At 43.0% G+C, this 11,247-nt stretch overlaps 2 protein-coding genes across 3 annotated transcripts in view; both read left to right on the forward strand.

The window, feature by feature from the left end:
* The window catches only part of NLK (nemo like kinase), a 39,981-nt gene extending 31,587 nt beyond the window's left edge, over positions 1–8,394 (forward strand). Inside the window, exons 7-12 of one of the 2 annotated variants that reach the window (XM_015881068.2) lie at positions 149–358; positions 1,189–1,290; positions 3,710–3,796; positions 4,843–5,041; positions 5,941–6,034; positions 6,574–8,394. In XM_015881068.2, the coding sequence (XP_015736554.1) occupies positions 149–358; positions 1,189–1,290; positions 3,710–3,796; positions 4,843–5,041; positions 5,941–6,034; positions 6,574–6,628 (747 nt within the window). In that variant the 3' untranslated portion in view covers positions 6,629–8,394. Of the gene's footprint in view, positions 1–148; positions 359–1,188; positions 1,291–3,709; positions 3,797–4,842; positions 5,042–5,940; positions 6,041–6,573 lie in introns of both variants that reach the window. The other variant, XM_015881069.1, reaches the window with a different exon arrangement.
* Positions 8,395–8,470: 76 nt separating this feature from the next.
* On the forward strand, positions 8,471–11,182 carry TMEM97 (transmembrane protein 97). The gene is made up of 3 exons (XM_015881098.2): positions 8,471–8,636; positions 9,339–9,483; positions 10,089–11,182. Exons 1-3 carry the CDS (start codon positions 8,517–8,519, stop codon positions 10,337–10,339), a joined length of 516 nt encoding a protein of 171 aa, XP_015736584.1. The 5' UTR covers positions 8,471–8,516; the 3' UTR covers positions 10,340–11,182.
* Positions 11,183–11,247: the final 65 nt, after the last annotated feature.

Genomic DNA, 11,247 nt, shown 5'->3' on the forward strand with positions numbered 1-11,247 from the left:
CTCTTCCCTTGGCTTGTGCAGTTATGGATTATCCGATTCATTTAAATGCTGGCTTGGAATGACATGCTCCGTTACCACCAGGCTGCCTATTTGAAGCGCATTAAGTGTTTTGGTTATTTTAATTTTTTTATTTACCTTCTCAATTTAGATTTGTGATTTTGGATTGGCCAGGGTGGAAGAATTAGATGAATCTCGTCACATGACTCAGGAAGTTGTCACTCAGTATTATCGAGCTCCAGAAATCCTGATGGGCAGCCGCCACTACAGCAATGCTATTGACATCTGGTCTGTAGGCTGCATCTTTGCAGAACTGCTCGGGCGAAGAATATTGTTTCAGGCACAGAGTCCCATTCAGCAGGTATCATTAAACTTCCCTCTAAAACAGTTTGATGGAGTTAGTTATACCGATGCATTTTGAATCTTGAACTTCCTTTTGTTTTGCTTAGTTTACTCATGGGCAGGAAACCAAACTCTTTGTAACACTGAAGCGATGGTTTCCAGATGTTGTTAAAAGTAGTAATAATTGTCATTAGCTTTTGAAATTTGTGATTTTTTTTTTTATTCCCTTTAATCTGCTGCAGTACCAACGTTTACTGTGGCATTTTAAAGTGATGTAAATGGGATCAATATTTTTCTGACTATGAATAAGAGAAAGTAACGTTCCCATCAGTGTATAACAGTATTGTATTTGAGTTGTGGGGCTGATGGACCTGGTGGTGCCTCACAGAGCAGTGCTTCTGCCTGGGAGTGGAGCTGAGATGGAGAGAAGCCACCAAGTGTAGCAACACGTTTGGTGTACAGACAGTAATCACATTTCTCACTTTGATGCCAGCAGTCAATGAGTGATTTTCATGCCTGTGTAATGATGGTAATGGCTTTAATGGGTTTAGTCTCAGAGGGGGGCTGGGCAATTGCTTGTTAGCATGAGTGGATGGTGGTCATGAGGGAACCCTTGGAACCAAGGAGCTGAGCTCTCTACTGGCAGGATTTATTGGTTGTTTGCTTTTTAACTTTGACTCCTACAGGATGTTTTTGTTTTCATTCACAATAGGAACATATACATTCGCTTCTGCAAAAATACAGTGAAAGCACTGGTTCACGTGTTAGTTTAGCTCCAGAATCTGCTATCATAGTGAAACATATTAATATATACCTGAAATCCCAATTGTGTATGTTCTGTACCTGCAGCTGGATCTGATCACAGACCTGCTGGGAACGCCCTCACTGGAGGCAATGAGGACAGCGTGCGAAGGCGCCAAGGCACACATACTCAGGGGTCCTCACAAACAGGTACAGGCTGCACTTGGCCTTCGTGGCATAGCATTTCCTCTGTGTAGATACTACTGCTGTCTCATTCCTGTGTTTCACATCTCAGTTGAATTCTCAGGCTGGAGCACGGACATTCATAAATACTTTGTTTGATATCTAATTTCAAAGTTGTCTCTGCTTGTGAACTGAGTTACTAAGTTCACTGACGGTGGTTCTGGTTAATAGTGCAGTTATTCAATCTCCTGTGCAAATGAGATGTTTTCTCTGTTGTCAAGTGCATCTCTGATGAATCCCATTTATATTGTTTGAATTGCCGATACAGGTGAACATCGCTCCTGTTTTTGAGGAGATGATGTTTTGATAGCTATTCTGAATGAAGTTGTTAATTTAAGCGATAATGTTGGGAAGAGACAAATTAAATTGGCAATACAGTTCAGAAAGCCCCAGAGGGACAACTTTACAGACAGGATAGAGAGTGTTAGAAGAGGAAACTGCCCATTATCAGGATCAGTAAGCAGAATGGTCAAGCAGATCCTCAGCAGAGGTCCCCTCAGACAGCCGTGCAATGACCTGAGCTGTTTGTGAAAGGTTTAAGATGACACAGAAAGCTGAGGTGCAATGTTCAACATAACTGGTGTAAAAGTTAATAAAAATCCAAACCAGGGAAAAGAGATGAGATGAGATGATACCATTATGCCACCTGGAAAACAAAATTAGCTAATGTAAAGTACGGATGCAAAGAAATGCCTAAGCAGGAATCCCTAACAGTGGTAAAGCATTATGCCCGCCCAGTGTAGCCAATTTTGTGATTGTTAGATAGTAAAAAATGAACAAGATGAGTAACCAGTACATGTTAATACATCAGGTCTTTCCAGTAGAGTTTGCATATTTATTTTCTCCATATAGAAGTAATTTCTCAAATGTCAACTCACCACAATGGTAGTTACCATAGAAATGAGCACTGAATATATCTTGTGCTGTATTATTAACGTGCGAGTTGTACCTCCTAGGCAGCCTTGATTCCCTACATTGTGGTACGCGCTCTTTCTTTTAATGTTAATAATAGGAGGATTTCCTTAAGACTTTCTCTCCCAGTTCTCAAACAAATGAAGTCTAATTGTGTTCATTAGCACACACTAAGAATTGCATATTTTAAGCTTCTTGTCTTGTGCTCCCAACATTTCAGTTGTTTCAATGCACTTTGTGTACAGCTGTGTAATGCAGTGTACAAATGCAGTGCACAACTGCATCCAGGTGCTTTATGGAATATGTTGTTTTTAAATTCTGATGGTTTGATAATTGCTTGGCATTCCTGCAGTGCAGTACTTGTGCCTTTGGTAGGGCAGGCAAGAACTCCAGTATTGATTTGTTCTGTTTGTTAAACCTAAATGCTTTATTAGGAATTAAAAAGGGAAGAGGAAATTTTTTTGTTTTATTTTATGTTTTGTAATCCCAGTGCTGAAGTTGTTCTCTACAAGCCACTGAAACCATTGTTTTATCTATTGAATTATGGGAATGCCAAAAAGCAAGCAGGTGAAATGCTATAAAGTATTTCTGATATGGCCAATACACCAATCTATCTATAGGAGCTAAACTGTAAGCTGCAGTCTGTGTCTACTGTTACCTCTGAGCAGCACTGCTTCATGGAGTGTCTATGGAGAAAATATAAATGCATCCCCTAGAAAATAAACATGCAAGCAGGAAGCAGAAGGTTCTTTTATAGAAGGTGGAAGTTGCAGAACCCACCAGAGCCTTCAGAACTGCTGGACAAAATATGGACTCATGCAGGGAGTATGTGGGGGCTGGGAGCTCTGGGTTCTGTCAGTGCTCTGCCAAATGTCTTGGAAGTGAAGTGCAAGTGATAGCAACTTTCCTGGTAAATGCCTGCAATGTACTGGTTAAGGGTAGCACTGTGCATAGATGACTTGTGATTCAGCCTTGATTTTATGACTGTGTCATTAAAGCGTTGCAAAACTTGTTGGCTTTTTTCTTTAAAATGATCTTAGGAAATGGTGTAAATCTTCTACAGCATCAGTGATATCCATAGTTTGCCAAGAATTAAATTTGTTGGTTTTCCAGCTGGGGAATAATTGCTGATGTTGGGCAGCTCTAGGAATTAATTAGAGTGAGAAGGAAGACCTTGTACCGTACTGGTTTGTGCTGCAATCAGAGCAGAGGCCTTTCACCATCAGATATTGGGCTGGGAATACTGATGCACCCAGGGATGATGTCTCAACCAAGGAAAAAAAGGCTCAATTAGATTTCAGTTACAATTGCTGAGTTAGTGATTACAGTCTTGTTGGGAAGCATGAAGCAGTGTCTCCTTAGCAAGAAGTTTGTCTTTAGTAACTGGAAGGCAGTTGCACGCTGCAGCAGGATTTTCTGGCTGGTAGATCTGACAGAAAAATGATCTGTGCTTTTCTTTCTTGTTCCCTTACAGCCATCCCTTCCTGTCCTGTACACACTTTCTAGTCAAGCTACTCATGAGGCAGTTCATCTCCTTTGCAGAATGTTGGTCTTTGATCCAGTAAGTATGATTTCAAATACATCCAATACCTTTTGTTTAAGAACATTGTGAGTAAGGAACTGCTTGAACCAATTTTCTAGGTTGCATTTTAGAACTTTTGGTTCCGTAAGAGACATAAAAGTATCATCTTACAGTTGGCCAATTAATTTCTTCCTGGAACGAGGATTTCACAATTAAGATCTGCTGGCCCTTTGCAGAAAGCTGTGATAGAGTCAGAGGGATGAGGGTGTTTGTGAATCACGCTGTCTTTTCCTAGCTAGGTGTAGGTAGCAGAACATCAGATACTTTGATGCAGTTCTAATTAAAGATGTGTGGGTGTTTGTGGCCTTGGAAGGCACAAGAAATTCCTTCTGCAGGCACAGATAATGTGTGTATCTGGGTAAGAGTCTCCTTTTAGATGGGATGACTCCATAGGACAATTGGGGTAGGGACGAAAAGTCACACACTGTGAAAATAGGCTGTAATTAAAACCCCTATTTATTTATAAGGTGAGCACCTTATGCCCTGTTCTTCCTTCACCACTCACTTTCTGAAGCGCGGCATGTAAGGGATTTCTAAGAACTCTGGATGCCATGTGCCATTATTCTGTCCTCAAGTAATGCTGGAATTTGTGTTTTACTTTAAATATGTACTTAAGGACACAGGAAATCGTTGTGCAGAACCTGGATTTAAAAAGTACTGTGTTTGCTCATGTTTAAATTCCTGGTGTTTATTTTGGTTTATTGTGAAGAACACCTGAAGCTTATTGGGAAAAAGTGATTTTTGTAGAACAAATTTGTAGAAGTCGCATTCGTGGTAGTTCTGCTATAGGCCACAGTGCAGGCGGGTCAGCGTCATCCTGGTGGTGGTGCTTTTGTAAGTGAAATCTTCCCCCTAGCGGCAGCATGTCTGCAAAGCCAAAGCATGTAATAGGATTTGGGGTTTTGTAGAACAATCAGTTGAGATGGATGAGTGGGTGGGTGTGTGTAGGTGTGTTGGGCTGTATCAGGAACTCTGGAAATATCCTGACTCCGTTTGTTTGTTTTTCTTCAAATGCAACATTTCAGTCCAAAAGAATATCTGCTAAGGATGCCTTAGCTCACCCATACCTTGATGAAGGGCGGTTGCGATACCACACCTGTATGTGTAAATGCTGTTTTTCCACATCCACTGGAAGAGTTTATACCAGTGATTTTGAACCCATCACTAATCCCAAATTTGATGACACTTTTGAGAAGAACCTCAGTTCTGTTCGGCAGGTTAAAGGTGAGTCATAATCAGCCTTACTGTGTGCCTGTGTCTTCCTGCCGCATCCTTTAGCGGTGCGGCTGCCATTTTGTTTCCAGGTGTGAGGGGTTCTCTTGATGGTTGTCCTGCAGAAGGATCAGCACCATCAATAATTACAGAAGTGAGGTGGTCTCAGTTCTGCTGCATTTCCTCTTGGCTGTGGCACTGTGCTGTTACTTGAAGTGGCCGTGCCTGGTGTCTGTGCAGCAGCAGCTGCTGCCATCAGCTCTGCTGGTGGTGCTGCTCTGGCAGTAATGCAGGGCTGTGCTCAGGGTTTCCACGTGCCTGGAACAGGGAGCCACTGGTGCAGGTGGTTGCCAGGGGCCAGCCAAGCTTTATGGCGTGGGAGATCTGAAGTCATTCCATGATAACAGATAAGCCATAAGAAACATGATTTCTCTCTAGAAATCGGATCCAGGCAGGAAAGCATTCATTTTAAGAGAACAATATGGTATGAGAGATATTAGTGGGGATTCTGTTTCTATTTGGTGGCAGCTCAAATAAGACACAAAGAGGGCAGGGAGAAGAAATGCATCACCTCCAGTTTTTAACAAGCAATTCAGTCACTCGGGGGAAAAGATACCGTTTTGCTGTAATTATGTGACCTGTTTTGGACATACCCTGAACCTGGAATTCTGCATTTCACACTGGGAGCTCCTCAGAGTTCTCAAAGAATTGTTTCCTTTTTAAACCATTGTTCTTTCCATTCCCTTTGTCTTTGTCCATCACTTTTCAGTGCTGCATATCGCTCTACTGTCTTCTCTGTTATCTGTTGTTGTAAATGCCGTCTTTAAACTTGCTGACAGTAGCACAGATATCACTGCAGCACAAATGTTAATCCCATGGTGTGTTGTGTTTTATTTTTCTCTTATGTACAGAAATAATTCACCAGTTCATTTTGGAACAGCAGAAAGGAAACAGAGTACCTCTCTGCATCAACCCTCAGTCTGCTGCTTTTAAGAGCTTTATTAGGTAACTGTATGTAATCACATCTGGTATTAATTCATGTTTGTTAGTAGTACAGAATTCACACATCCAGTGGTTTTTGTTTAGAGTCTCTGTGGGTGGTGAAGCTCCATAGATAACTGCTGAGAAAACCCCTCAGGTGTATGAGTGGGAACTTATGGAGATGGGTTTTATGTGCACGTAGAATATAAACACTTAGAGTTTAGAGTTTAAGTAAAATGTGTAAAAGTTTCAAGTAGTAATTTTGTATTTAAAAAAAAAATGTTGAAATTAGAATTGAAAGGTTGGTGGGTTAAATTCTGATTGCAAAAATGCACTGCAAAATGATGGTTGTTGAGGACGGAACCACTCAGACAATATGGTTCAGCACGTGATGCTGCTAGTGGTACCTGTTGGCCTCAAGGCTTTGTTTTCTTGTGCTGTAGAGGGGGCAGGTGCTGAAATGTTTGTGTACCTGAAACATTTGTTTTCTAATCAAGCATTAACTTTGCTGTCCATTAGCTTTTGCAAAGGAACGCTGATTTTCTGTGTCTCTTCCCTTCTAGTTCCACAGTTGCTCAACCCTCTGAGATGCCGCCATCTCCACTGGTTTGGGAGTGAAGTGGAAGATAATGTACTACTGAAGATGTAATGTAGCTTTCCACTGGAGTCTGGGATTTGCAATTCTGGAGGTTAATCATGCTTGTACTGTAATTTTACTAATGAAGTTTTAAATTAACAACCACTACTTGTACAATATGAATAATATTTAGAAATGTACTAGACTTTTAATCTTGTAAAGTGGTTGTGCTTTTAGGAGAAAATATTTTACCCAGAGTTGCACGTGTTTTATGAATTAGTGCAGCTGTGATGGCTCAGCTCGGAACAAACAGAATTGAACCAAATTTGGGGAGGATTTTTTTTTTAATAAGTGAGATTGTATACAAAGACAGACATTTTGATATTGAGCCATTCCTGAAGATTTTGGGTTTTCTAAAACTAAGGAATACTGAAAAACTTGACTGCGACCAATCATGAAGTCACGTTGGGTGCCGGTGACCATTGGTGGCACCGCACCTGATGATCCGACCCTATAAATAGCTTTCACTAGAGCCGTGATGGTGATGTGTGCTGTTCTAAAATCAGATGTTGTGAGTAGAGAGAATGAGTTTGTGACTAGGAGAGACTAAACTTCTGTTTCCTTACCCAGTATAAATATATATATATATTTAATCTATTTTTATTAGAAGTTTTTTCTGCTCTTTCTTACATAAAATCCCCCCAGCATGCATCTTCTATGTGTGTAAATACTTCCATGATGGGCTAATTTCAGAGATCCCTGACATCATTGCTGTATAGAGAGAATCTAGCTTGCACATTTTAGGTCTGTGAAATTTTGTGAGAACTTTTTCCTGCACTGGACAGTCGAGAGAGAAGAAAAAAAAAGAAAAAGGACAAAAAAAGCACATAGGGAGTTTGGTTAATTGTGTTGGTGTCTTTAGGCAGAGCTGTGGAAGTCTTGAAATGTCACCGTAGTAAATAACTTTTATTACTTTTTGGCGAATTCTTTTTTCTGTTGGAACACTGAATTCTGTGCATATGTATATATGAACACAAATTGAAGGCCTCTACCTCCTGGAGCGTACAACTGGGTTTGTTTACCTCCACATGATTTTTTTTGTTTGTTTTTTTTAAGTTCAGTGTGGAGACTTGAAACTTGAATGTCCCTTCCAACTTTTGTATTTAAAACGAGACTTAGAAAATCGAGGACTGTTTTTCACCTGTACAAAGAAATATTAAAGGGTGGTCTTAAAATCTGAGCATTGGTCTGGAGGAAAAAAAACCAACAACCGTGGTGTTTGTTATGGACAATTAACTGTTAAAGTTATTGTAAGTTATCTGTATTTAGCAGAGTATTTTCAACAAGGGTGATCTGAGCTGGGATTGGAAACCATCCGTAAGTTATGTTTGGAAGTTTTAACTTCAATGAAGTAATTATTTGCTGTGAAAGAGACAAACGTTGAATTACCGAACAAAGATGGTGCAATATCTTTGTTTTTTGTGAGGCTCCTGAGCGTAGAACCAGCTGAATGAAGCATTTCAATTCACTCGCATGAGAAACGTGTGTAATTACGAGAGCCCGAGAAGACACTGGTATGAAAGGTAAAATCTCAGAGGTTGGTCAGTTATGTGGCACACTTGCTGGTCACTTTGTAAAATGTAGATTTGAAGTACAGTGGTGAAAACATTAAATGTGACATTTGAAAAAGCAGCGCGTTATCTTCATTTCCTGTCTCATCTCCTACTTTTATTTAAGATTCAGTTGTTACAATCGTGATTCAATGCTGTCTGAAACAATGCAAGTAAAGAGAGTTTATAACACCTGCTCTCGGGCACGTCCTTCCTTTCTGTCTGGCGCACACGTGGCTCCACGTCGCCGAGATTCGCGCAGGGACCGCGCGGCTCCGCGGGGCGGAACGAGGGGGCGGAGCTACAGGAGCCGGTCGCGATGGCGCGGGCGCTGCGCTGCCTGGAGGCCGCGTTCGCGCTGTATTTCATCTCGCACATCCCCATCACGCTGCTGATCGACCTGCAGCCGCTGCTGCCCGCCGGGCTGTACCCGCAGCAAGTGAGGGCCGGCCGGGTGCCGCCGGGTGTCGCCGAGCCCGCGGTTGGGGTGTCCGTACGGAGCGGGGCGATGGCGGGAGGGCGCGGCGGGTTTGCCGGGACGGCTCTTATCGAAACGCCGCTGATCGCTCTGTGACCGGCTCCGGGCGTTCTTGGGGCCTTAAGGCAGATGGGGCTGTCGGCCGCGTGGTTGCTCTGCGCCCGGCGGGGGCGGGGAGCGGCGGATGGAGCGTGGTGTGCGGGACCGATCGCTGCGCGTGTCGGGTTGGCCGCGCAATGAATGAAAGCCTGGAGGACGGGTGGCACCACGGAACGGTGAGAGGAGCAGATGAATAGAAGACGTTGGCTCTGGCCGCCAGGCTGCGATCCGTGGCTTGGAACTGGGCTTTACATCTGATGAGCGTTTTCTGCCATCTGCAGAGCCGTCCCATTAGAGCAGCCATTTTTAATTAATAGTTAACTTGCAAATCTTAACACGTATCTCTGTTCAAAGTCCAACTGAAAGCCGCGCTGGAATTTACATTTCTGTCATGGAAACTCATTGTAACTCACTAAGCTGAAATCCTCCCATCTTGCTGCTGAGGAATGGAGCTTGTCCCGCTGCAATAACGGCTCCATCCAAGCAGTGCAGGAGGGTCGCGCGTTGTCCCCTTTGCGGGTGATACTCGGTGTGTTACCGTGTGTTTTCGTTCTTCCCCTGCAGCTGACGGAGCTGCTGACCTGGTACGCCACCACCTTCCGGGACCCCATGATGCTCCAACCCCCGGCGTGGTTCAAGGCGTTCATTTACTGTGAAGCTGCCTTACAGCTGCCGTTCTTTCCCGTCGCAGCATATGCCTTCTTAAAAGGTCGGTATAAACATGTGAGAATGTGTCCCGTGCAGCATTTCTGTATGGCATGTTCTGTGCAGGGTGGTTCATCTGTCAGTCCTAAGCAATGAGGAGACACAGCACACACAGTGCTGCTTTCATGGCAGGTTTGCCTGTGAACACAGCGCAGAGTGAGGCCTGGTGGGAATTAAAACGGTGACTCACAGACCAACTGCCATCACTTGTAGAATCATAGAGTCACAAGGTTGGAAAGGACCTACAAGATCATCTGGTCCAACCATCTTCCCTTTACCATACAGAAAACCACTAACCCACATCTCGTAGCTCCCTATTGTGTAAGCAGCATCAGCAGCTGACATGTGGTCAGCTCCAGCATCAGTGAAGCTCTGGGTTAAGCTGTGAACTTCTTTTAAGCCCTTAACAGTTGCACCATCATTCCAAGTTTCCACACAGTTGGATTATTCCATGGGTTGCTATAAGTACTTCATTTCTGTGGCCTGTGATGCTTTATGGCTCACGCTGTGATAGACGCACAGCTGATGTTTTGTTAATCCACAAGTGATTATCCAAATTCAGTTTGATTCCAAATGCCTTAATATTGCTTCTTTGCTGCTTCTACGCAGGTGGCTGCAAGTGGATAAGGACTCCTGCAATTATCTACTCCACCCATGTAGCTACAACGTTGTTTGCTATCCTGGCTCACATCCTGTTCCACGATTTCTCAACATCAGAGCATCTGGGTCCTCAGACACTGCGTGAGCGCCTCATCCTGTTATCCATCTATGCACCGTACCTGCTGATACCACTTCTGATTCTTTTTACCATGCTGTACAGCCCCCAGTACAACCAGGTGGAGAAAAGGAAAAGGAAATAGTCTGCTGTAAAAGATGTGAGCACAACTTTCCCATTGGTTTCGATCCAGACCCCAGTTCTCTGGGACGAACACTAAGCAGCGATGTCAGCTGCGACACCTATTACCAAAGTGTCAGATTCCTGCAAGGAAAGTTTGAATTGGCTTTTGTTCACAGCTCTTCCATCAGAAATAGGTTTGGCAGAAGCCTGTATTGGTGGTTCCAGGTGGCAGCTGGGTATTTGTAGCTTTAGGGGGCCCAGCAGCTCCCTTCCCATCATCAGTTTTGTGTGGTACTTGGAAAATGAACTTCCAACCATTTCATGCATAACCAGGTGATGGAGGCTGGAAGCTGCAGCCCACGCTTTTCCTTACACTTTCCTTTCTCCAAGATGCCTTCAGGTTGCAGTGTGTTCCAGTAGCACATTCTGCACAATCCTTCACTGATTACATACAAAAATCAAAACTCCTTTTCTCAGCTACTTTAGAAGCATTTCAGATGATGTAACAATCCTCACCTTCCTCTTCCTTCCGTCTAAAATTTCACCTTATTTTCCTCTGCTCCAGTTCTGATCACTTGCTAATGCCTGGTCAGTGATAAATGTGTCCACATCTGTACTTCTGTATGCTTATTGTCTGGCAGCTCCTCCTGGATTTCTTCAAGTACTTCAGTAGCTGCAAACAGGGATTTGTAAACTTTTCCATGAAATAACTTCTAACGTGGAAATAAATAACTGCATCCAAATGGCATTTCATTTCTGAAAGGAAGAACTAAAACCAACATAATCTGTGAGAGCTTAGATAAAGAAAAACACTTTGTGTTATACTTGGAAATCATCGAAAATAAAACCAACTGCTGGTAGCCTTTTTTCCTGTTTGATCTGTAAGAATACAATGTGAAGACTTGTGTGAAATTCTGGGCCACTGAGCAG

The sequence above is a fragment of the Coturnix japonica genome, chromosome 19 (genome assembly GCF_001577835.2).
Source record: "Coturnix japonica isolate 7356 chromosome 19, Coturnix japonica 2.1, whole genome shotgun sequence".
Classification (NCBI taxonomy): Eukaryota; Metazoa; Chordata; class Aves; order Galliformes; family Phasianidae; genus Coturnix; species Coturnix japonica.

Bases quoted from the DNA above. Each gene is read 5' to 3' on its own strand.
- TMEM97 (XM_015881098.2), top strand. From the start codon at position 8,517: ATGGCGCGGGCGCTGCGCTGCCTGGAGGCCGCGTTCGCGCTGTATTTC. The intron at 8,637-9,338 runs GTGAGGGCCGGC...CTTCCCCTGCAG, and splicing joins CCGGGCTGTACCCGCAGCAA to CTGACGGAGCTGCTGACCTG. The intron at 9,484-10,088 runs GTCGGTATAAAC...GCTTCTACGCAG, and splicing joins AGCATATGCCTTCTTAAAAG to GTGGCTGCAAGTGGATAAGG.